The sequence below is a fragment of the Mesoplodon densirostris genome, chromosome X (assembly GCF_025265405.1).
Source record: "Mesoplodon densirostris isolate mMesDen1 chromosome X, mMesDen1 primary haplotype, whole genome shotgun sequence".
Classification (NCBI taxonomy): domain Eukaryota; kingdom Metazoa; phylum Chordata; class Mammalia; order Artiodactyla; family Ziphiidae; genus Mesoplodon; species Mesoplodon densirostris.
The window spans coordinates 47,815,417-47,841,923 of record NC_082681.1 but is presented as its reverse complement, the minus strand read 5'-3'; the positions used below and the strand labels follow the sequence as shown (position 1 = coordinate 47,841,923).

The 26,507-nt window shown below is 45.2% G+C and overlaps 1 protein-coding gene across 3 annotated transcripts; it reads left to right on the top strand.

Moving 5' to 3' along the window:
- Nucleotides 1-2,378: 2,378 nt before the first annotated feature.
- On the top strand, nucleotides 2,379-25,193 carry PLP1 (proteolipid protein 1). 3 transcript variants are annotated; one of them, XM_060086864.1, is made up of 8 exons: nucleotides 2,379-2,496; nucleotides 9,809-9,955; nucleotides 18,167-18,353; nucleotides 19,107-19,263; nucleotides 20,447-20,615; nucleotides 21,062-21,135; nucleotides 21,923-21,988; nucleotides 24,859-25,193. In XM_060086864.1, exons 2-8 carry the CDS (start codon nucleotides 9,952-9,954, stop codon nucleotides 24,949-24,951), a joined length of 750 nt encoding a protein of 249 aa, XP_059942847.1. In that variant the 5' UTR covers nucleotides 2,379-2,496; nucleotides 9,809-9,951; the 3' UTR covers nucleotides 24,952-25,193. The 3 variants fall into 3 exon arrangements, with proteins under 3 accessions (XP_059942847.1, XP_059942849.1, XP_059942848.1); XM_060086866.1 differs by lacking the exon at nucleotides 24,859-25,193 and adding an exon at nucleotides 23,084-24,350; XM_060086865.1 differs by lacking the exon at nucleotides 2,379-2,496 and adding an exon at nucleotides 8,039-8,086.
- Nucleotides 25,194-26,507: the final 1,314 nt, after the last annotated feature.

Genomic DNA, 26,507 nt, shown 5'->3' with positions numbered 1-26,507 from the left:
CCATCTGTAAAGATGGTGGTGGTGAACTTTGTGCATCCAGAATTTGGCCAAAGGCCAATCACCACCAATGAGGGGTCAGACGAAAGCCCCTGATTCTGGGTAGATGAAACTAAAGGAAGCAGGTCTCAGGGACACAAAGACAAGATTGAGAAATCTCTATAAGGCTTTGAAATGATAAACTGAGATAAAGTTTGTCAGAAGGACAATGGTCTGAGAAGACCTGAACTCCTCAGTCCCTGGGGCCAGCTCAAGGACAAGTTTATTGAATCTATACTGTCCTCTCCCTATAGATTGTTCCTCTTATAAACAAACAACATTAAAGACACTTAGACAAGCAGAGAGACTATAGGAGCATGTGTTAGAAGGCTAGAAAACAATTTTACCAGGGAACAATACAAATCCGAACAGATAACCAAAAATACCCCAAGGGATCTCATTCTTAGAAAAGCAAGATAAACCCAAAACTATCAGACTGCAATTCAGTGCGAACTTATCTCCCAGATATGGGCAGGCTGGCACCTCAAACAGGCAGACAGGAGTCTCAGATGCAGGCACTATTACTAAGTGGAACATCTGGGTCCAAGGCAGTGAGGGCTTCAGCTGAGTGTTGGTGAACCCCTGTTTCTGTCAGTGTCCTCCAGCAAAAGACCACCAGGAGCACACCTGGGGTTGAGCAAGTTGGACTTATTGCTCTTTGCCTCTAGGGAAAACGCACACCTTGGGGGACAGTGGGGTGTTGGGGTGTCTCCCTTTGCTGCAATGGGCAATAAGCCCAACTCGAACAAAGCCAGGTGTATTCCTGGTGACCTTTTGCTGGAGGGCATTGACAACACATGAAGCCAGAGGGCTCCACCTTTGCCTTCCACCATTTACTAGCTGTGTGACCTTGGGCAAGTTATGTGAGTTCTCTGATACTCAGTTTTCTTGTCTGTAAATTGGACATTGTGACAGTATCCACTTCTTTGGGCTGCTGTAAGACCTGGTAGTAAAATTTGTTTGAAAAAAAACAAAAATGTGGGGAATTCCCTGACGGTCCAGTGTTTGGGACTCCACGCTTCCACTGCTGGGGCCAGGGGTTCGATCCCTGGTTGAGGAGCTGGGGTCCTGCAGGCCGCATGGCTGCGGCCAGAAAACCAAACCAAAACAAAAACCCCCCACAAAGGTGTGATAGCTAGGTCATGTCTGAAGCTATTCCTAGGCTAAACAACTCAGGGATCCAGTGGCCTAGTGAATCTGCATGCCTGTGATTTTGCTGTAGACAAGGAGTGCTGCTTTGCTGACTCTGGAGCTGGTCTGAGGGAAAGGCTTATAGACTGCAGTGGGCATTTCCCCTCAGTCAGAGAACCCTCCACATGAGAGTAATTTCTCTAACCCCCATCCCTGACATATTCTCTAATTGTCTGTAGTACACAATTTAGCAACATCCTTGGGTAATGGGAAGAACACCAGACTTAGAACTGCATTTGAATCCTAGCTCTTCCAGTGCAAACTGTGGGCTTCAGATGCCTCAGTTTGCTCATGTGTAAAATGGGTATAACAACCCTACCTCGTATGCTGTGAGATTAACAGGGATTATGTTTGTGCAAGAGGGGTAGGGTGATAAATTAGTTGACATAAAGTTTTCTCCTAAGGAGGGTACAGTCCTTTTTAAGGAAAATACTCAGATATGCCAGTTTCGGGGAAGGAGGAGCTCTGATGGAAAGGACTGGAAGATAACACATAAGTAGCTAAATTGCTTTTCATAAGAAATAAACATGAACTTGGGGTGGAAGAGAAGAAAAAAAGAGGAAATGAGAGAAGGGAGAAAGGAGCAAGAGTGGATGCATGGCAGGAGGATGGAGTTTGCAGAGAAATTCCAAGTAGCAATGTAGCCAAGGACTTTTAAATACAGGAATGTCTAGTCATCAACTTTTAATTGTTTGAGTTGCTATAGCATATGCCCCTCCATCCACCCAAACGTCGCTAAATTCTGTTACTTGCACAAATCCTTTATGTGAGTGGTTTTTACAGAAATCCAGGAAGAAAAGCAGCATTCTCAATCTGGTGTGACAAAAAATAGAAAGCAGGGAGTGGCCATGGAAGATGAACTGCATGTGAATCAGAAGTTCATTAGGAGCCCAAATTCAGAACCAAATTTGGTCATGGGATTCTGAGCTCCCTTAGAATTCTCAGAAATCTTGGGGAAGACACTGGACCTCCCTGGCAAGGCGTGGCATAGGGGCTAGAGCCAATTTTATCTGACTTTGAAAGGACAGGCTAAACCCTCTGTTTACATGCGCACATAGGGCAGGCCAAGTATAGGTAGATGCTCAATGTTAGTTGTGTCTGAGTCTCCATTTGGTTAATATCTCTAATATGTTTTCCAGATGAGCCTGTAAATCCCCTCAGGCAAGGGCTGTGTCCAGAAATCCTCCCATTACTCTGTATTCTCCTCAAAACCTGGCCAAGTGCTGGATACAGAATAAGAAGAGAAGAGAGAAGATCAACAGGAGAAAGGTCAGGCCCTAATTATTAACAAGAACTGCTATTATTACTGTTGTGCTGTGTCCTAAGCTGAGGTATGATGCAAACCCAATCTGGCTTGTTACAAAGCCCGAACCCCTAACCACTGCATTGTGGGGCCCGCCTCAGGGCCCATCACATATTGCCTTGCCCCAAACGATCTTCCCTAGAGTCAGGCGTGGTTCGGGGGGCTGGTAAGGCTCACAAGATGAAGGAACTGGGGGCCAAAATGCAGAGTAGAAGATGTGTCCATAGGGAACCGTGATTTCTTTTTTGAGGTTTCCCTAGCAACCCCCCGGCTCCCTCCCCAGAAACCAGCTTGGCTTGCCATGGAAGATTGCCCTGGCTTGTAGGGTTGCCAGATTTAGCAAATATAAATACAGGGCACCCAGTTAAATCTGACTTTCAGATAAACAATAAACACATTTTTTAGTATAAGTATATCCCAGACAGTAATTGGGAACATACTTATCCTAAACAATTTTTTTGTGGTTTATCTGAAATTCTAAGTTAATTGGGTGTCGAGTATTTTATCTGGCAAGCTTACTTGCCTGGACATGATATTTCAGAGAGTAAAAGAATGGGGGGCTTTTAGAATTTACTCTTCAGTGACTTCAGCATGGGGAAACTGACACAGGCTCTTTTGCACAGCCCTTGAGGGAACTGCTTCAAGGACTGTGCTTATGGCCCTGCTTGGGTGCGAGTGCTGGTGTAGGCGGACCAACTTGTCCCAGTTTGCCTGGCATTTACCTAGGTTTAGCATGGAAATTCCCACATCTCAGGAAACTTCTTGGTTCTTGGCAAACCAAGACAGTTGGTCATCCTAGTGAGGACCATACCTAGAGGAGCACGTGGCTGAACTGCTGGGTGAGTCTCAAATAGTCTCAATACTCCTCAGCATAGTTCCTCAGGTCCATTTAAAAGATGAAGGGGTTCCGGGGAAGTCTAGGAATCCTGGATCTGAAAGGCGTTGGTTCTAGAGATCATTCCAGTTCAGCCTCTGTCTGTTAAATGCTTATTAAACATTTTCAGAGATACTCTGTCACCTCCCCTAGTTATTATTATTATTATTATTATTGTTATTATTATTATACCATAGCATAGGCACTGTGCTTACTATGTTCATTATCTTGTGTAATCTTCTCAATAACTCCACGAGGTCACTGTTATTATTGTTCATTATTTGGAATGAAAAAATGGAGACCCACAGAGGTTGAATTGCCCCAAGTCACCGAGCTGGTATTTGGTAGAGCTGATATTCAAGCCCAGGTGTGTCTGACTTCAGAGTCTATGTTATTAGTCACTGTGCTCCGCTGCTCACAGAGAGCTCTGATCATCTGGAAGGCCCACTTGCTATCTTGCTAAAAATCCTTCATGCTGCAATTCTATCAACTTCCTTCTTGATTTATCAACAGAGAGAGGATGGCTACTCCCAGGAAACCCAGGACTAGCCACTCTCTCTAAACTCAGCTTTAACAGGGACAGCCAGCCCCACCCCAGCATTCCCCAGCCACCTCCATGTCCCCTTTTTGAGGAAATCTGAGGACAGTTGGGGAGCTCTTGCCCCAGAATGAAGAACCCTACTGGCTTTTTAGGCTTGTAGCTTAGGCTCAGTGGCTCTCTCTAAGGCCAGCTCCTTGGAGGGTGTCTCATGGGCTGAGAATTGAATAGAGCTTCTGTGGCTGGGCAGCAACAGTACAGCCAGGGTAGAGAGAACATACCAGTGAGAATTTGCTTTCCTTCCTGAAGGTTTCTGCTGCGGGGAGGGAGCAGAGGCTAAGGGAAGCTGCTGACACTCTATCCTTTGAAACCCTTCCAAGAACTGCTGGATTCAGCTTGTGGAAATAATTGCAGTGCTTTAGAAAATTTGAAGGATTTTCAAGGATAACCCAAGAAGCATGTAAAACCCTCTTTGGAGGGTCCTCCAGGGGAATTGCCTCTTAGACTTTATGGTTTGGGACTAATTGTGCTTAAAAAAAGAGCCCAGTTCCCTCCAAGGGCCAGGGTGTCTACAGCCTAGGAAGGGGCAGGCCAGGATGGAGGAGTGCATTAACCCCTCCCTGCGCCCCTTGTGCCCCCTTGGCTGTCACAGACGATTCCACAGCAATCGAGTTCCTAGGCGGGGAATGGTTGGAGGGTGGGAGCTCCCCCAAGGCCCAGTGCCTGCCGCATCCTATTCAGTGGCAAGAGGAGCCCATGCTGGTGAGGAGAGCAACCACCCAGGATTCCTCCTGGGCTCAGCCCAGGGTGTGGGAGGAGGAGGAGGGAAAGCAATCCTCAGCCCTGTGGGGCATTTGCGCTAAGCTCTGGCCCCATGATTTGTGCTTACGTGGAGTACGCAGCTCTCAGCAGGGAGAACTGAGACTCCCCTTCTTCTCCATCCTGGATGCCGGCACAGTTTCCCAAGGAAGGCACCCCAGCCTCGAGGGTAGACAATCCACTCCATAAGAGCGTGGCTTTGCGTTGAGGTATTGTCCACAGCCCAGAGCGACTCCTTTGAATCAGGCAAGCAGCCAGGGCTGAAGGGCTTGGCCTGGCTTCTCTGAAGGGACAGCAAACTTTGTTGATGATGATGGAGGGAGCAGAATCATATCACTAAAAAGGCAGTCCTGGGCAGCAGCTTTGAAAGGGAGGCTTGAGCAGCTGCCTGAGCGGGTCCCTTCAGTGGCAGACGTAGCCCTCACTGTTAGTGGGGTCAGCAGAGGGGCGAGGAGGGGCCTTGTTTCCCTGGAAGGTGGAGGAACCGGCCTCTTGTGCTGAGGACCTTTCTTGCATTCAAGGGCTCACGTCTTCTCCTCCCACGGGGAGCAGGACAAGAGCAACCCCTCTTCCCCATCCAGCTGTGCCTCAGGAGGGGTTCCTGGGAGTACTCTCCTGCGGCTGGAGGTCAGTGTCTCGGAAACGCAGGCAAAGAAGGGTGTGGGTGGCATGGGGGCTGGCCTATCTGCCACAGTGAGGACTTCTCTCTCGTGATCCACTAGCATCAGTGGAGCAGGCTCAAGGGACCCACAGGCTGCTGTCCCTCAATCTGCCTGAAGCATTTTTCGAATGAGATTTTCAATAGAAAAACCAAGGCATTGCATATAATTACAATTGTCCCTTGGTATCCGCAGAGGATTGGTTCCAGGACTGGTGCAGATACCAAAATCTGCGGATGCTCAAGTCCCACAGTCAACCCTCAGGCATCATGACATTTCGCCTCTAAATATTTCTCTATGCAACTCTAACTGATAAAAGATCCTTTTTGAAAACATAATTACCATGCTATTATTACACCTAACAAATATAAGGAAGTCCTTAGTATTATCTAATCTCCAGTGACTGATTTTGAGTCCCACTGATCTACAAATTGCACGTAACTTGCCCTGCCTGGAGTTGAACGTGGACACCCTGCTTAGCCTGAGAAGTACAAAGGGCTGGAGACTTGGGCCACAGCAGCCTGAAACCTGTCCATGCTCCCCCGGCTGTTCTTGTTCAGGCCAGAGGCTCTCTGTGCAAACATTCTTTTAGAGCAGAACAATCTTCCAAGCAATTTCTAAGCAATGAGAGTCTGGAGAGGTGCATTCTCTAGAGGTGGCTCTGTCCCCTGCCTGCTGGGTGGCATTGGGAGAGCTCCCTCTGTACCCCATCAGCAAACTAGAACAAATAACATTGGTCCTCAGAAGTTAGGTGAGTATTTGACAGCCAAGGATAGTAGTATTATTTCTGCTGTGCTCAGAGATTGTATCAAACATACGGCCCCTCCGCAGGGACCACTGTGCCAAGACTGGCCGAGTTTTCATTTTGGTGAAGGTGGATTATGTGGACAACTTATTTCTCCACGTTGCTAGTAGGTATTTGGTGCTCCCCAGACACTCCTTTCCTGAGCTTATTCATCTGATTATTCTGGCTTCCAGACTACCCTTCACTCTATCCCTAAGCCATGGGCATCTCCTCATCACAAATACACATCCAACTCACCCCATTCATCCTTGCACTGCTCTCTGAATCTTCCTCCCACCCCATGCCAGCTCAAAGTATGTGACATCTCTGGCCCTCAGCCCTCAGTTCTCTTGGCCAGAAAGGCAAAGCCACCAATCGGCATGAAATTGGGTGTGGAAAGTTCTAGCTCAAGTGCCTAGGAAATAATATATTGTCTGCCAGCCAGCCCTCTGGGCCAGGGCTAGAAAAGCTGTAAGAATAAGCCACTTGCCTTCTTAAATTTGATCTGAGAGGACATTATCTTGGGGAGGAGAAGCAAAGCCTCAGCTCCGCAGCCCCAGTGTTAGCAGGTGACCTCAGGTACTGTGCCTTCTCTGTTTCCCTTTACAGTCTTTTTTGAGGACATGGAGAAGTGGCCTGCCAGATTGGGCACTTGAGCCCTTATTTACTTTCCTGGTAGAAATTCACTGGAATTCCCTGAATTTCAGAGTTCAGTCTATATAATGGAGCAAAGAGAACCCACTTGCCCAGTGGCCTTCAAGAATCTGATAATATGGGATCACACAGCAGAGAGGGGGGGTAATATCCAAACGTTTTGGAGTTATTTGCAAGAAAGCTGCACAACCAAAGCAAGCTATGATCAAGGGGGCCCAGATTCTCTGAGGTACCATCAGAATTACATTAAGCAAACTGTTTACTAGTTTCATACAATCCTGTATTGTTCCCACAGGCACCCAGTGCAGGCAGCAGGCTGACACCAAGAAGGCTGGCAGTGCCCTCTTGAGGAAGCCCTGGGTACTGCCGGGGATCCAGCTGGGCTCTGGAGAACATTTGCCAAGGGCAGCCAGCAGAACCATTGGAAGCAGAATCACAGAAATAGGTGGGGTTGGATAGATTTTTTAAAAAGCCCCCTTGGGGACCTAGAAAAAAGCCCTATGAGGGCTGTGGGAAAGGCTCAGGAAAGGGTGATAAGTGGGTGCTGAGGCAGAGTGTCAGGCCCTACAGAGCCACTGTAACACAGTAGATCCTGGGGAGCTGGGAACCCTAAGGCACCAGGGACAGTGAACATGACACAGTCACCTGGCTGAGCCCCTTTGCCACCCCAGGCATAAGAACAAGGTGCAGACAGGAAGACATGCTCCATCAAGGACTGTGGCGAGAGAAAAAGAAAGAGAGAGAGAGAGAAGCAGAGACAGAGATGGAAAAACAGAGACACAGAGAGATTGGGACTTGGGGAGAAGACAAAATGAATAGTATGGCAAGAGAGTTGGAGGAAAAGAGAAGAGAAATGTGGGGGGAATATGGTTGAAAAATTGGTATCTGTGAATTTACTGGAAACACATCTTTTCTTCCACGTAGCTTCGCAGTCCCCAGAGTTGCTGCTGGGAATCCAGGGGCAGATTTGTGAGAAGCTCAGCCTGAGAGATTTCCCCTGCATATGGAGCTGTCTCATCTATTCGAGCTGTGAAAAACCATCTCTCTCATCCCCTAAATCAGAACCCCCGAAATTTGCACTCAGTTTCTTCTGCCATCTGAGAAGCTGAGGGCACACATTTGGCCCATTTGACTTCTTGCTTTTGGTCCCCCCTCTCCTCCAGGGCCATTCTCACAACAACCATCCAGAAGTTAATTGTTGGCACAATCCTACAACTCAGCTTCCTCAGTAAGTGGAGTCTGTGGCTGGAGAACAGGGCTGGTGAGGTCAGGGATCCTGGGACCCTCTACCATCAGTCGTATGGTCTTAGTCTGGCCTGCTCCAGAAAGCTACTATTATACGGTTCTGCCAAAGGGGCAGTGTTTACAGGGATCCTTTCTCCTTGGGGCTGGTATAAGAGCAGAGGATATAGAGTTCTAGGACTCTGGACAAGCCTCAACTACTGCAGGACTCAGGAACCGAGGGGACCCACAAGGGCATCTGCAGAAGATTCACCCATTTCCTAACAGAAGAGCCCAAGCCAGAAACGTGACCAAGGTCACAACGCAAAGAGAAAACTGTAAGACACAATTTTACCTCTCTCCCCACCATAGGAAGATTCTAGATTCTGCTCAGTATCTCCTTCCTCTCCTCTCTTACCCCAAGGCAAAGCCATGGGGAAAATTAGGGAGGGGGCATCCCTTACTTCCCTGGAGTCTTAATGGTACTCTTCCAGTTATATGCCAACCAGTCTCCTTATAGGCTGTCCATGGGAAGATGTGGGCCTCAAGGTCAAGAGAGTCGTGTCTCTCTGAGACTCCTGAAGGGATAGGGAACATGAACAAGGAGCTAGGTAGACACTGGTTAAGATTCAGTTCTTCTAGAAAACCTTCCATAGGCTAATCCCACCCAGTCCTGGGCACTCAAATACCTTCATAGTCTTTAGAAATAAATATTATTAGGTTTAGTATATTATTCCCTTGTTTTTGCTACTTGGCTATTTTTTCTTAGTGTTTCTCTGAGGAAAGAACTGTATTAGTTTCCCCTTCCCTCCATCCTCACTGGCACCCATGGCTTCACCTCAACCCACTCCCTGCCTCTCACCAGCCTGGGTTCAGCTCTCTGATGACACTACTCTCAGGGTGGGATATTGACTACCTAATTCCCAGATTGTGTTCTCGTGTCAAAGTCAATTACCTTCCATGGAAATCACTCACATCCCTAACTCTGACCTTTTCTTTAGCCTATTCTGTGAACCTGCACAACAGGTCTTGTCCCGTCCCTGGATCTCTGTTATCCTGTCTATAAAAATGATTACAATTCTCGTTTTCTCCGGCTTGGTCACAATCTGTTCGTGGAATCAACAGCTTGTGTTTTCTCCTCATTCAGTTGAAACTAAGAAGGATTTGGAGGAAATTATTTTAAAAGACAATTTTTCTTCTCTCTTGTGTTTCTGGAGCTGGGATGGCAGGGAAGGAGCGCTTATTTTCCAAATGGTGGCGGGGAGAGTAAAGGTGGATAGGGTCAAGGGCAGCTAGGAGTGAGGGGTGGGATTGGGGCAGAGTTGGAAGGACTGGGAGATGGCGTCTAGGTTTTTGACCCTGACTGCCTCACCAGGGCTACCACCTTCCTGGCTTCTGACACTTGTGCTGCCACATCCCACACCAAATAGATCCAAGGATCAGTTGGAGGCCTGCAGGACCTCTTTTTATTCCCCCCCACCAAACCACATTTCCAGATGTCTCTGCAGCAAAGTGAAATTCCACACAGGCAAGCCTTAGGGGGGAAGAAAAGAAAAAAAATGAGACAATTGGCAGTGAATAGCAGAAAGAAGATGGAGGCCTTAGAGAAGGGAGTATCCCTGAGGAGGTGGGGACAAGGGGAGGAGAAGGGGAGGAGGAGAGGAGGAGGAAAGCGGGCCTGTCCCTTTAAGGGGGTTGGCTGTCAATCAGAAAGCCCTTTTCATTGCAGGAGAAGAGGACAAAGATACTCAGAGAGAAAAAGTAAAGGACCGAAGAAGGAGACTGGAGAGACCAAGATTCTTGCAGCTGAACAAAGTCAGCCGCAAAGCAGACTAGCCAGCAGGCTACAATTGGAATCCGAGTCCCAAAGACATGGGTGAGTTTCAAAAACTTTAGCATGGAAGATTCAAGCCAAAGCACAGGAATTTGCAAGAACTTTGCGGTTCGGGGTTTCTAATGGTTGAAGTGAGTTGTGTTTTGGCACCTGTTTTCTTTTTAATTCCTTAGCACGCAATTGAATTAACTCCTTTGCTGTACTGAGAATGATGCTTTATTGTCAAAGAACTCCAGCAGCACGTGGAGAGTCCCACAGGTCCTTGGAGAGAGTACCCGGCAGGCTGGATGTGGTCATGTGTCCTCCTAGCCCCTCACTTCCCTCTACCTTCTCTTTTCCCCTGGTTCCCAGGCCCTGGTAATGGCCCAGTCAGCTGACATCCCTGGTTTTGTTAGAGGGAACTAATGTTGGCTGGCCCTCAGCTGTTCAAAATAACTGCTTGCTTGATACAAAATTTGGACCCTGCTGGGCATCAGAAGGAAACTGGGAGAGATGGGCTCAGGCTTGGCCATGGCTGAGGAGGCCAATCTCAGGTTCAGGAAATGAAAATAAAGTGCTCAATGGCTTTACCATAGGGAACGGATATGGGTAAGGGTGTGTGTGTGTGTGTGTGTGTGTGTGTGTGTGTGTGTTTGTATATGTGTGTGTGTGCATGCACATGTATGGGTGACCATATGTAGCAAATATTAAAGACTTAGCCTTCCTGAGGCCATGGCTCAAACTCTAAATCCTTGCTATGACAAGGAGGTTGATGGGACCTTAGGGCTCTTGCTGACTTGGTTGAGTACGGAGGGCTTCTCTGTAGAGAAGCTATGAGGTCTGGTCTCTGGTGGTGTCTACTCAGAGCAAGGTGTGCGGAGCACAAGGGTCTTTGTCCACGCAGGATGCCACAGAAACATGTAGACATTGCTCACATTTGGCAAAACAAGAGCAGCAGCTTGAATACATCCTAAATGAAATGAGAATCAATTGTCCTGAGTATTCACCATCAAATGTAATACTCAGAAGGCTCCAACAACATCCATGGAGATAGGTTTTCAATTATACTAAGCTGGTGTCAGACTTTAGGTTGTTTCATCCTGAAACACTGAGAGAGCTTTATGAAGCATGTATTCAGGCAGGATAATTAAGAGGGCAGAGAACTGGACTAGAAGTTAACACAACCAGGTTTGAATCCCAGATCTGCCACTTATGAACTTCGTGACGTTGGGTAGGTTGCTGTGAATTATCACTTCATCATCTGGAAAATGGGGATAACAATAACTGCTTTGTCTACTTTCAGGGTTATAAAAATCAAATAATAATGATGTGGTAGTCCTTTGAAAATAGGCAAGCTTTACAACAATTGTAAATAATAATAATACCAATTATTATACAATAATGCATATACAGGCTGACTCTTCTTTCTAAAGTGTTTGGGCTTCCTTTGTATGTACTCTGTGCACTTGGGTCAGAATCATTTGTCCAATTCAGTGTGGCCAGGTGAGAAGTGAATGTTGGAGGAACTCAATTCCTGCCCTAGGTAACATCAAGAACCCTACCTAATGTCAAGGCAGCTGATGGGGTAGCTTGTGAATTAAAAAAAAGGGGAGGGAGTAAAGAAGGATGCTGAATAGTACTTCCTTAGGGGATGAAAGCCCTGAGGAAAAGGCAGGAACAAATAAGGTGACCATAGGGATAGTTTCCTGTTATGGAGGCTGGATGATTTCCTTCAGGGGAGATTACCATAGTGAGGGCACAGTAGAGATTGTGTATTGGATCCCAGATCCTGGGGGTGGGCCATACTTGGGCCAGGTGCACATGATGGAGTAGCCATTGAGTTCTCGGTTATTCAATGACAAAGTATCTCAAATACATTGTAAATAATAGACCATCTCCAGCAAGGTACTGATCTGCTACTACTTCTGACATGGAGTGTGTTGCTGTTTAACTATTGTAGTAGACAAATTATATCGTGGAATCTGGGATTGGAAGGAATTTAAGAAGCTGTCTGAGCTAATTCTCAATGCAGGATTCCCTTCTACAACAGCCAATTAAGCATTCCTACAGCTTCTTCTTAATCACCCCCAGGAACAGGGAGCTCACTACCTCAACCATACAGAATCCAGTTGGATTGGAAGTGAAGAGGAACAGGGAATTCAGCAGTGTCCACACAAAAGGTTTACGGGGGAAATGATAGTTCATTAAAACTTGTCCTGACTTGGGAGAGGGATGTTCCAAATGAGTCTTTGGGATAACAATGGAACCGGAAAAGAGCCAAAGAGCAGTAGCTGATTATTCTCTGCTTAGTAACACAATGCCATTACTGAACTGCAAAACATTGGCTCCTGCAAAGCCTGATGTCTGAGAACAGTGGCTGTTACCCCGGTAACCAGACTATGATGCTTCCCTTCAAAGGTGGCTGTTTGCCGAGCAGAGTAGTTTTGGCTGGCTCAGAGTAAGTGAGTGTAGCCTAGGCAAACAGTGTGGAGGCAGAGCAGGGGTCCAGATTTTTACAAAATGCCTGAAGACTCTCTGAATCCCATCACGATGGCAAGAATGCTGCAAGAATGCCAGGAGCTAAAAAGAAAGCAGATTCAAACCAGCACATTCACTTACTTTTCCTAGAGACACTGACCAAAATGATCATAGGTAGCCTTCCTCACCCCACTTCTCACCTTGGCCCTGCAGAGCCAGAGGCGCTCTTGGAGAGCCAGGCAGATTGAAAGGTCTGCTCTGCTTCGAGGACCTTTTGCTCTGGTTCTGTGCTAGGAAAGCCAACAATTTACTCAATAGCCTGACAACTAGAACTATGCTCTCAAATCTCTCTGAGTAGTAACAAGGCCCAAGAAACCCCTGGGAAATGGGTGGGAGGGGAAATATAGTCTCCAAACCTATGAAGGGAGAACCCCAGCCAGTGGCATCTTTTTCCCTTGTTACCTTTTTGTGTATTAACTTAAATCCTTGAAAACCATCCCCAGGATTCCTGGTGCTGAAAGAAAGCAACAGTAGAAATGCCCTCCTTGCCCACAGAACTTCAGGTCCAGAGAACATCAAGTCAGGGCAGTGCCCTGATCAGGAAGGGTCACAGCAGCCATGGGAGGTGAACAGAGTAGCTTTCCCTTCCTTTCCCACTGTCAGGGCCTGCCCAGTGTCAAACTCACAGCAAAAGCTCAGCAAGTACTGATTGATTAATTCCTCCTTGGTTATTTTTAAATGGTCCTAAAGTTGATCATTCAGTTCCGCACTGGCCTGTGAGCTTTCTGCCAGACAGGGCTCTGGAAAGAAGTCAGTGACATCCCGAGGAAGAGAACAAGGTTCCCTAGATCAGCTTCACACTGTAACCAAGGGGAGAGGAGGAAACAGTGGGAGTCTAACCTAAGGAATAAGGTATGGAAACTGTTGTCTCTCAGCTTAGTGCCAGATGCTTCTCTTTAACCTTTCCAGAAGTGGGCAAGGCAAAGACAATGTGTCAGAGATAGAGTTTAACAATCCAGCCTCTACCACAGTCTCCCAATGTTTGGGTATAAATTGGCATACATGTGTGCACATGTGTATCCATGCATGCATGCCTGTATGTGTGTGTTTGGGGAGGAGTAGGGAATATAGGAAACAAGGTGGTCCAGATGCTGTTGCCATGGCAATAATAATACCTGTTCAAAGAGGAGCCTGAGATTCCTTTTATATTTGACTCTGCATGACTTGACTATCTAACAAGCTTGGATACCCATGCCTCAGGGGCTACAGAGCCCCTTTCCAGTGCTTGAATGTGGTATAAGTGCTGATTTCATGTAGGAAAGACAAGATTATAGGCAGGGCTTTGTCTGGCCAGGATAAGGCCAGAAGCAAAAGTCTTTGTCTCTGGCACCTCCTGTGGATTGTTGTTTTACTCCTAGAACCCACCCACTCATCCCCATCCATCCCCAGTACCAGTCACGGCTGCTCTAGCATCTTGGTCCTGTCAACTGTGATAGGTCCTGATCAAGGGAGCCTCTGTTCATGGGGTGAGGTTAAGGGGTGGGTTCTGGTAGGAGGGTAAGACTTTAGCTCAGATTAGAGACTTAGGGAGATGGGGCCAGTTTTTCACTCAATGAGCCTGCCTGTTGTTTAGCTCTATTGTATAGGGTTCTTCTATCTCTCCCTTTGTCAGCTGGATTCAAGGGATAGGCTGGGAATTGTGCAAGGCACAATTGGTCTCTTTCTACCATCCCTTTCCATGAAAGCCCTTCCTTTCCTCCCTTTGATGGGTTCCCAGATTCACACTAAATTTCCATCATGGAGCTCGTCCTTGAGGCGTGCCCAGGGCATGGGAAAGGAGGGAGGGCTTGGGAGCTTTTGGCTCCTGCTTAAAGAGACAGCATCAGGATCAATCCTCTCCCTTGGTTAGAGGAATCTGGATGAGTCACAGCAGTCCCGTTGATCCTTGTCAGACTCCTGTGAAGAGCATTAATGAGAAGGGTTTGAAGTTCTATCACAGATTGATTAGACTAGTTTGGGGAGTTCACAGATATATCTAGCCAACACTGAATATCTCCCCTTTACTTACATTTTGCCCACAGGACTTGGTTATACATATTTTAACACTAGATTATAGGCAGCTTTGGTTTTTGATTCACAGACATGTTTGTTTTCCCCAATAAGACTGAAAGGTCTTTGAAGAAAGGGACTGGGCCTTATAATTCCCTTTTGTTTCCCATAGTGTCTAGGTTACTGCTAATATGCTTGATAATTGTACTGAATCCAATGAACAGAAATGAAAGGAAAACACTGGGGAAGGTTATTATTTTTCTTTATCACCTCTCAACAAAGTCAGGTGGTTTAATCCAATTCTGTTGCACTGGGTAATATTATTGCTATATAGTTCTTTTATGCCAACTCCACCATGTTGCAGTCTATACTTAGCCTGGAATTGTGAGAATGTCCTTGCAAGAGCCAAGGAACTTCTTCAGAATCCCTCACAGCCTTCCTGAATCAAACTGATATCTTTTCAACCATGAAGACTTCTGAAATGGAAACCCTCTGACTTTAGGTTCACACATTCCCAAATCAAAGGGAACCCAATGGACCTTTCTCAGAATGTTCTGATTGTCAACTACTTTGATGACACAGTTTCTTGCATGTTCTGAGTTTTTCCCAGTTGGAATACAAACTGTGATGTTTTGCTTGGACTGACTGACTGAGATCCCTCACTTCTGCTGAACTTAAATGCCCCCAGAACAAACATTTCATTTCAATGTGAAGAGGTGGACACCTGATGCTTATGCTGATATTGTTGAACTGTTTATAGCTGAGGAGTGATAGATTTATCCAGGGCCATTTATTTCCAACTCCATGTTAGAGACTCATCAAAGCCTATGTCCTTTTGTACCTTGCTTCGAATGACAATGGAGCAGAAAAGGGGGTGCTAAGTTATTTGGCTCTAAGAAAATGGAGGAAAAATGGATGTAAGAAGAAAGAATATCAGTTGATGATTCAGAGTTGCTCCCATGGCTTAGCCCTTTATCACCCAATAAGAACACTATATGTGATACTCTCTGGTTATTTGGATGGTGGTTGAGGGATCAGACAGACTAAAGTGGCTATTTTCCTCATCTTTACAACCCTGGAGGGGGCATCAGCTAAAACTTAGAGTGGAATTCTCTGTTTGGTTAGCAAGAGTTCAAGTTTCTCCATCCCTGCTCACACCTGCACCACCATTTTAGCCCCTTCCAGGGTGAGAAAGCTGGGGTGAGTGAGTGGGCACAAGACAGTCACTTGCTAGGGACGATGACTCTCATTACTCTGGGCTAAACAAACAGTTCTTCCATTGTTCCCTGGGTCTGATCCCCTCCCCACCCCCAGGCCTGCAGGCCCCTGCAGAATACCAATGAGGCTCCTGAGATCTCAGGGAAAAACAAGGCTTCTTTGTCCAGGGGAGCTATGGAGGGCTCTGTCCAAGCCTTGACCCTGTGCCGGGGGGAGAGGGAACAGTGGGGTCACTGACCTTCCCTTCCCCCACCCCCAGGCTTCAGAGACCTTCTTTACTAGAAGATTCTAAGAGTTTGGGGGTGGGGAAGAGTTGGATAGGCCTAGAAGGAAAATGGCAGCACTGTTTATTTCCAAACTTCTTTTTGTGACTTATAGGATGCATCTAGTATTTTAACCTGTTGAGAAAGAGGAAGATCAGTTTCTGAATGTTTCCTGAGCACAATGAGCAATTTCAACTGCTATGGTTTTCTCTCTGGTATATACATGTGTTTATGTGAACATTTGCATTCATGCATGTGCCCCCACCCTGGCACGTGTGCACGCACGCGCACACCCCCTGTGGGCCAGCTCTAATGAAGCACTGCTTCCCACAGAGGCCAAGTTTTCTGACAGCAGTGCTTCAGTTCTTAGAAAAGGGAGGAAATTCAGTTCTGCTGCAAACGTTAGCTACTTATTTTGCTTGGCTTGGGCTTCTGAGTCTTGTCTCTGGTGTAACATACAGGAATCTTTGAGGATGCGGCTCTTTGAGCACCAAGGAAGGGCTGTCATTTTAGGGGACAGTGGGTAAGAGGACTCACTCATTTTGTGGCTCTGAGAACAGAGATAAATAAATGTCTCTGCCTCAACTTTCTCATGATAGAGATAATTTGGTCCTTCAAAATCTGTTCACATGGATGCAGTTCAGCCAGGCAAATCACCAGATGGTCAAGCACTCAGGTCTAAAAAGAAACTGTACTATTATTAAGAGGTTCAGGCAAAGGACTCCCCCTGTCCCTGGTACCCTGGAATAGACAAGCGAGCTTTGGATAAAATCCAAACCTAAAAATTAATACAATTTATTTTATTTGTGTAAGGAGTTCCAAAATGCTTTTCGAAAATAGCAGCTTCTCAGCACATTTGCTGATTATTTGTGTGTGTGTGTGTGTACACACAAATATTTTATATATGTGTATAATACATATATACATAAAAATACAAAAATAATTCATATGCCATATCTATATGATATGTGGATAGATAAAATCAGTGTATATATAACTTTTTTTCTGAAGAGTTTAACACTTTCATTTCTTCCACCTTTTGGGGATCTGGCCAAGAGGCCAGAGGGAGCCATCCTTTTCCCATCTAGTCAGTCATCTACTGGATATTTTTTAAGTTTCACTCCATGTGACACCTTAGAGCTAAGGGCTAGTACTTGGGGGTACAGCTGCTCTCAGAGCCTGTGACTTGCATGCCTTTCCTGCTTCTCAGCAACGCTGGCTTGGGGCCTGAGGTACCAGGTGTGGGGAATCTCAGGGACTCTTAGCACTTTAAGACACCTGTGTTCCCAGGCCCTAGTGTGTTTTGCCCTTCCAGAAAGATGTTTCATGCTTTGTTGACTTTGTAGAAAGTCTCTTTGTAGCTGTTTTGACAGAACTCCAGGGTAGGACTGAGGGTGGGGACATTGGCCAAACTGTAGTATTGGGGAACAAATCAGCCATGAAAAGTGTCCAAAAATCATTCAGCCTGCATTGTTTATTACTGAGAATAATAGTAATCCTCCCATTACCATTTCCCATCCTCTGCCAGTTCCCTACTTTCCTTTGGACTGCTCTTCACACATCCAGACTGAGAAGAATCAAGCATTCCGTGCAGCAAATACACACAACATTCAGGAATACCCAGGAACATGCAATTTCCAAAGTTTTTCCACCTGGAATGCTGTTTAAGGCTCAAATGTTGTCTGACAATATCAGTATCTCTGGCCTGCAATCATCCCTTCCTGGAATTCTAAGGGCATTTACCCTTTATAACCATTTACTTGGCTGCCTGGAATTGTTAGGTGAAAATATTAGGTCTATCTAGCTCATTCTCCTCAGTAGACAAACAAGTCCCCTGTGGCAGAGTCTATGTCTTTACGCCTTCACACTCCACATAATACCTAGCACAATGCTGGGCACATAGTAAGTACTCCATAAGAGTTGATAAATGATGAAAACAAATCAGAATGAGAAGAAAGGAGGGAATGATTGCATCATCTCTCTAGCTGGCTACCTAAATACCGATTGTTCAAAAACCCACGTACATTCTGGGAATTAAAGGTAAGGATTTATCTTCAAGAATGGAACAAAGTATAGTTTGGGGGGTCAATCTCACATTCTAAAAGTCTAAGGTTCTAGACTCTCCTGCTTTTGGCCTCTGGGGTGACACCTCCCACCCCCTACCATCCGTGCATGTGAGCACAGAGCCTGGCTGGGCTGGTGGAGAGTGATGAGTGATGAGCTATCTATTGCCCATCCCTGACTGTTTACCCTCTTTTGTCCTCAGGCTTGTTAGAGTGCTGTGCGAGATGTCTCGTAGGGGCCCCCTTTGCTTCCCTGGTGGCCACTGGATTGTGTTTCTTTGGGGTGGCACTGTTCTGTGGCTGTGGACATGAAGCACTCACTGGCACAGAAAAGCTAATTGAGACCTATTTCTCCAAAAACTACCAGGACTATGAGTATCTCATCAATGTGTAAGTACCTACTGTCCCCCACAAACCCTGTCTATCTTGGAGATACAGAACTCATCAGTACCTTAGTGACTAGCAGGGGATTGGTGTGGGGCCAGACAGGATTCCTGAGTCTTCCTTCTGTGTGCAGGTTCTACCTGTGCCACATCTGAAGCCCTAAATGTAGGGAAAGTGCCACATTCAGGGGGGAGTTCTGCCTGCCTGCCAGCCCACTCCTAACCACACCCACCCCACCCTTTCTTTGTCCCACATGTTTTAATTTCTGCTAAGTAGGGTTAACATGGACAGAGTTGGAGCCTCTGAAGTGGTCCATATAAAGAACTCGGGGGAGGCACAATGATCAGACAGGGTGGGGCTGCTTCTCTTGGTTTACCACACTGCTTGAGTCCACTCAGGCACAGTACTAAGCCTCTCCTGTTCCTAGGGCAAGTTAGACTCCTCTTCTTTCATCCCTCTTCCTTCTTGCCTAGCTCCTCTCTACTCTCTCCTCTGAGGGAGCATCTCTGAAGGGTCAGGTCAAGGAGAGTAGTGCCCCGGTTCTTCAGGTTACAGGGTAAACCTGGTGTTGGAGAGGAGCATCTTCTTTTACTTCAATAAAGATAAGGTAGAAGCACAGAGGAAGAACCTAGTGATCCCTATAAAGAATCCTTAGCCTTGTTTAAGTGCCCACTCAAGGGTCCAACTAACTTATGCAGCAAGGGAACTGGGTCCTCAATTTATTAGATTTTCTGGCTTCTTGTCTGTCTGTTAATGTAGGATCCATGCTTTCCAGTATGTCATCTATGGAACTGCCTCTTTCTTCTTCCTTTATGGGGCCCTCCTGCTGGCTGAGGGCTTCTACACCACCGGCGCAGTCAGGCAGATCTTTGGCGACTACAAGACCACCATCTGCGGCAAGGGCCTGAGTGCAACGGTAACAGGGGGCCAGAAGGGGAGGGGTTCCAGAGGCCAACATCAAGCTCATTCTTTGGAGCGGGTGTGTCATTGTTTGGGAAAATGGCTAGGACATCCCGACAAGGTGATCATCCTCAGGATTTTGTGGCAATAACAAGGGGTGGGGGACAACTGGGCGTGAGTCTGTGGCCTCACCCCCACCCAAGGCTGGGTCCTCTTTAGGGGCCTGGCTTTTGAGTGAGGACGTGATGGCTGCAGCCAAACGAGAAGGTCAGGAAGAACGTGGTGCCCAGCTGGCTTAGCCTCACTTTTTAAAAGTTCCCTAGAAAATTTCATCTCAAAAGGAAAAGCATGAGTTTCGTGGGATGCTTTCTTCAATCAGACCATTTCTAAGCCATCTGTTGGTACCCCTTTACTCCCCTCCTAGCTGGGACCACAACAAGAGTAGATCTGACTGCCCAAGAGTTTAAAATGCTACTCGTGGGATTGAGATGTAGGTAGGTACCTGATCTGAGAGGGAGGGTGGATCATAGAAATTAAGTAATTGACTCCAAGATGAAATCCATAATATTCTGGGATCCTACATTGTTGGAGGCCCCAGAGGGAGCTAGTGTAGATCTGCATATTTAATGCTTTATCTTTGTCAGAGGGCTATCCATGCTTTCAGTGAGGTACACATTCGTTTCCAGCCTCTAGAGTTAAAGATCCTTTGGGGGCTGAACATCTGTGGGTTGTGGTGATGTCTTTTGTGGCTAGCAGTTGGCTTAGAAAGGTTTTGGGATTGGAAATTTAAATCTCCTATTGGCTTTGTTCAATAACTAGGGATCCAAAGTCCTTTGACAAAGGAAATTTTCTAAGCTCAGCCTAAGGCATTTAAATGGCACGACTTTCTTTCAAGATCTCTCTTGATTTCTTCACACCTTATCTGCCCAAACAATCTCCTGAAGCCTCTCTAACCCAGGGGTCCTCCTCACTCTAACCCCCACCCATTCCCCCCACCTTCTGTCATATTTGGGGCCACTTCTTTAGTAGATACTGCCAATGACATTTGGTAGAGGTGCCCTGCTTACTAATTTCATTTGGTGGAAATCCCTGGAAACTGGTTTCATGTCTGGTACATGCCATTCCAGGATCTCCTTGTTTATATTTCAATGTCTGCAGGCTGATGTTGACTTCTAACCACCCCATGTCAATTGTTTTAGTTTGTGGGCATCACCTATGCCCTGACCATTGTGTGGCTCCTGGTGTTTGCCTGCTCTGCTGTGCCTGTGTACATTTACTTCAACACTTGGACCACTTGCCAGTCTATTGCCTCCCCCAGCAAGACCTCTGCCAGTATAGGCAGTCTCTGTGCTGATGCCAGAATGTATGGTGAGTTAAGGTGGCTTGGCTCCCCTATCCCCTATAGAAGCACTATATATTTGGTTCTTAGGGTAAGGAAGGTGGTAATTATGGGGAAAAATAAAAATATGGATGCTTGGATCTAGTTTGTTAATCCTTCTCATTGAAATTGGAGTGGTTTCTTCCCTGAGAAGGGAACTTCTTGGAGGTGGTGGGAGTTTTTTTTGGCTCTTTGCACTACTCTACCCAAGTTGACTGCTGTCCCCAACCCAGAAGCAGCACATTTCAATAACAAAAAAAATTTTGCAACTGTTCAATACCACCTTCTATTTTTTGGGTAAATCTTTAGAAAAGAAGATCCTGATTGTCAGTAGGACCCAACTTTTCAGCCAGGATGATTAAAGATGGAAGAAGTGCTCCATATAGCCCCGTAACTCTGGGAAGCTTACCTTGGTTGATATTTGTGTCTTACGTAGGTGTTCTCCCATGGAATGCTTTCCCTGGCAAGGTGTGTGGCTCCAACCTTCTGTCCATCTGCAAAACAGCTGAGGTGAGTGAGGCATTGGGTTATTTTACAATGGAATGGCTAGTAACATAAAATTTCTACCCAACTTTGATTTTAAGGACCACAATTTCTTTTTGCTGGATTTTGAGTTAGCAAATTGCCTTCTATAAAATATTGCCTGAGCCAATGAGCATACATGGTAAAATATCTATTTTCCTTAAAGTTGCAGAGAAAGCCTTCCATTCTAAGACTTCCTCCCTTAAAAGAGAAATTTGTAGCTCTAGGTAAAGGTAGAGCTTAATGGCAAAATCCCCCAAGTGAAAATTTTCATTCTTTTACTTAAAAACCTTATCAAGAAAATGGGTTGTGCCCAGACATACATAGCTTTTATAAAACACATTTAGTTCGGAACTTCTCAATCTCATTTAAAAAGAAAGTACATTTAAAAAGGGAAGCACTGTATTGAGAATGGATATTATACACAAATGAGGCAGGGGAATAAAAGTAAATCCTGAGGAAGAAGGCAGTAAACTATTTCTTTGAAAGCAAAATGTTTTGGGATTCTGGGCACAACCCAGGGGAACCAGTTGATTATTTGGGAAGACTATACTATTTTATGAGTATTCTGTGTTCTGGGTGCTATGGGGTCAGGTGCTATGGTGTACATTGAAGAATGGGAGGCCTACACTCAGGGATGTGACAATTTAGTTAGAGATGCCAAATTAACACACAGAAAGATATCAACACGTTCAGAAAGTTGCACTCATGATCTGCAGCAGAGCCTATTTCAGCTGTTGCAAGACCCAGTTCTCCCTTTTGCATTTTCTTACAGTTCCAAATGACCTTCCACCTGTTTATTGCTGCGTTTGTGGGGGCCGCAGCCACACTGGTTTCCCTGGTGAGTTGTCTTTTAATGATCGTGGCAAATAAGTGGTCCTGGGATAGTTTGGGTACAGCTATGCTGAAAGGTAAAAAGAGGTAGATTCCTTCTAACCTTGACGTGCTGGAGAAAAGCTGCTGGGCAGAGACAGCAGAGTGTAGAGACTGTGGCCTTCTACTTTGGGTTGGCAAGGCAGAAAATTTTCAGAAATGAGATAAGAACAAGCAAAGTGGTGTGAGGAAGAGGAAAGAGATTCGTGGTCAAGAATAATAAGATAGAGCATTTACAGAGCATGTAACATTGCCAGGTGCTTTGCAGTCAGAAATTATAGTTAATTCTCAACACATTCCAGTCAGATCATTGACAAGAACACTGAAACCTTACTAAACATGATTTTTGGTAGCCTAGAATTCTATATACTGTAAATAGGAATCATCTTGGATGCTCTCCAAGGGATTTAGTTACTCTCCTGAAAATACTGGAAGGACCTCTTAACATTATTAGAATCGTTATTATGGATGGTGTTTCAGCGCAGTGTCAATGTAGTGCATTCATTGTTCAGAATAAGAACCCGGTGTAATGAAGGGTGAAGCAATTTATCTCCAGTCATTGAATAAGTGGTGATCAGCCAAGGATCAGCTTGTAGCACTCCTGGCCCCCACCGCTGAGGCTTTTCTACGGAGTCGAGTTGTTCCTCATCTTGTGAAATAAATGGATGCATTAAGCAGGGGAAGGCTGTGCTGCACGGTGTGGCTATGCATCTACAGCAAGCACCCTATGAATCCAGGTCGCTCAGACACATAAGATATGATGATGACAGAGCCCAGTTACTGTTCACTTTCCTGAGGAAAGCTCAGTGCTGGGCTGAGCAGAGGCGTGGAAAAATTCCTTGTTGAGTTGATTCTCTGGGCCTGGGCCACTGGAAGGAAATGTCTCAGAGAGGACTTCCAGTCAAGTATACAGGGCAAAAGCCTAGATATGCTGCTTTTTGCAGAACAGGAGTTTTTTCTTTATTTAACTATGATTTTATTTCTACCCTTCCTCGTTCCCAAAAGGACTGGAGGAGGGAGGCTTTTCTACTCTCACTCATATTCTCTCTTCTCTTACCTACAGCTCACCTTCATGATTGCTGCCACTTACAACTTTGCCGTCCTGAAACTCATGGGCCGAGGCACCAAGTTCTGATATCTTGTAGAAATTTTCCTTTCTCTAATAGCGAGGCTCTAACCACACAGCCTACAATGCTGCGTCTCCCATGTTAACTCTTTGCCTTTGCCACTGACTGGCCCTCTTCTTACTTGACGAGTGTAACAAGAAAGGAGAGTCTCGTGGTGATTAATGTCTCTCCGTGGACTCTCCCCTCTTACGTACCTCTTTTAGTCATTTTGCTTCATAGCTGGTTCCTGCTAGAAATGGGAAATGCTTAAGATGGTGACTCCCCAACTGCAAGTCACAAAGAAATGGAGGCTCAATTCAATTTTCAAGCATCTCCTGAGGACCAGGAAGTGTTTTCTTCTCAAGGGGCACTTCCACTGATGGAAACAAAGTGGAAAGAAAGATGCTCAGGTAGAGAAAAGGGATGTACCTGGCTCCCTTGCCATTTTGGGGGCCAAATATATTCTCGTTGGTGTACAAAACTGAGAACTCACTCCTGTCTCCCTATTACCATTGAAGATAGAAGAAAAAAAGAATGCTAGCAAAACAATAAGAGCATTTGCCCAAATCTACCTATTGCAGCTGGGAGAAGGGGGTCAAAGCAAGGATCTTTCGCCCATAGAAAGAGAGCACTGACCCCGATGGCAATGGACTATTTAAGCCCTAACTCAGCCAACCTTACTTATAGCATAAGGGAGCGTAGTGTCTGTGGAGACAAAGGGGGCACCTGGCCTTATACCTCGTTAGAGAAGAGAAACAAGGTGTTGTCAGCATTTTCTCACTCCCTTCTCCTTGATAACAGCTACCATGACAACCCTGTGGTTTCCAAGGAGCTGAGGATAGAGAGAAACTAGCTCATATGAAAAAAGACTGGCCTAAGGAGCAGCAGTTGCTAGAGGCTAACGGTGTAAACTGAGCCAGCCCTCTGGTAGACACAGGATAGATAACTCTCTGGATAGCATGTCTTCTTTCTGTTAATTAGTTGTGTACTTCGGCCTCTGTCATATCTTCACAATGGTGCTCTTTTCATGGGGTATTATCCATTCAGTCATAGCAGGTGATTTGAAGATCTTGATTTGTTTCAGAATGATGCACATTTCACATTTTTCAGTTTGTCTATTGCTTGTTTGGGGTTGTACCAGAAAGGTCTGGAGAATGATTCTTTGATTATGATTCTTTAACAAATGAAAATTGGACATTAAAAAAACGCAAATGATGTGTAAAATTGGCTAGTTCTTGCATCTCTTGGGATTTTCGACCAATTATTCCATCCTTTGCAGAAACAGATTTGGTGAATTTGAACCTCAATTTGAATAACCTATTTGATCGTTCTTTCTAGCTGGCGGGAGATGATTTGATTTAGCAATGTTACCTTGGTGTGTTAAAGAGTTAGGTTTAACATACAGGCTATTGTCTCCTGGTGCAGATCATATAACTGAATGCACCAGCCATCAGCTATTCAGTTGGTAAGCTTCCATGGAAAAGGAAAAGTGGAAAGAGTTTGAAATTCGAATAGCTCCCAGGTTTCAGTCTTCCCTTTCTGTGTTTGGGTTTTAACTTTGGGTTAAAAAATAAAAAGTTGATTTGTCTTTATTAAGGGAAAGATTTTATGGGTATGGCTGTAGGTGGCTCTGTTGCTGTAAAGAGTCGTTTTGTTTTCTCCCCCAAAGTGGTTTCAACAACGTTTAAGGAGATGTAAGGTTTACAAAAAGACACTTGATATTTGCTTTCAGAACAGTATACAAGACAAGCTTCCAGGCTGCATAGAGGGAGCAGATGGAAAAGGTTCTGTAAGAAACCAATCAAGATCAAGGAAAGTGAAGTAACCCATACCTTGTGTTTTGTTTTGATTTAATAACATAACAAATAACCAACCCTTCCCTGAAAACCTCCCATGCATACATACACACATATACACACATGAAGAGAGTTAATCAACTGAAAGTGTTTCCTTCATTTCTGATATAGAATTCCATTTTTAACACACATAAAGGATAAACTTTTAGAAGCTTATCTTACAAAATGTATTTTATAAAATTAAAGAAAATAAAATTAAGAATGTTCTCAAGCACCGTGTCTTTTGATTGAATTGTTCTGTTTAACCCTACAATAGCAACTCAAAATAATTGTACCTTTATTGTGCTTTGTTTAAGGAGCTTATTTATTTTTTAGGTCATACCAGTCATTCCCACAACAATTTTCTGAAATAAGTAGATAAATCACTTCTATTTTTATAGCTGGAGACACTAAGAAATAGAGGCAAATAAAGTACCTGAAGAAATCCAATAATGCAATAAATACCTATCTGAGCTTGGACTAGAACTCAACTCAGGTCTTGCTACCAACTCATTGCATTTTAAGGTTTCTTTTCTCTTAGAAGTTGGGTTTCAGAGTATTGTTCTACTAATTCAGAGTCAAGTATGGTTTCTTCTTTAATATGACAATGGTGCCCCGGCCCTGGTGTGTATAGGATTCAGTTACTGTTAACTTTTCTTGGAATTGTTTGTATATTCCAAAAATAACACTTAGTGCTCCATACATGAATAATGCTTAGTTTTATCTGGAAAGTACTGGTTGAAAGGTTTAATGTAGGGGCAGAGCAGATATGGTAAGGGCAATGTGAATTTAAACAGTCTGTGGCAGGGCAGTGTTAAGATAAATTAGTGACACCTGCTACTCTAATGGCCAGCCCAGTAGCCCACTTGGGTCACAGCATTAAATCCCTGTCACAACCCTAGGCTAGAATTTGACACTGTCGGACAGTAGGCACTCTAATGACCAGCCTAAAGAAAGCTGACTTAAAATTAGCTGTCGATTCATTGTCCCGTAGTTGCAGATGGCAAGGAGCATGATCAGAGAGAAAGGAGAGTTTAGCTTGGGGGCAACAAGTCAGTCTTCAGTTAAGGAGCTCCGTTCAAAAGTAGGTTCAATTTAACCTCCTGGTTTCTGCTTCACCGCAATTAATATTCTGCAAGCAAGGCTGGTTGGATGACTTTAAGACAAAGAGAATAAAAATATGACAAGGACTTAATTTTAGACACTGGCAAACAAGGACACAGCACTATATTTTGGAGAATTGATTCAGGGTGCTATAGAGTGATGTATTTTTGCCTCAGAGGAGTGGAAAACCAGTTCCCAAGAAAGCTGTGTTCTCCATCTGCCCTTATTTGGCTCTGCCCTCTGGGACCAATCTATAGATGGAGTTTCCAGGCTCTCAGAAGCTGAGAGTGTCTCCAGTCTGTCAATTGAGCCCATTGTTCTTAGCTCTGCCACACACCATAAACCTCTTTTCTCTGAACTGAGAGAGTTCTCTTTGTGCTTAGATCAGCCAAAGATCAAGATGCAGCAGTATAAACAAGAAACATTTTCTTACAGCATCAGT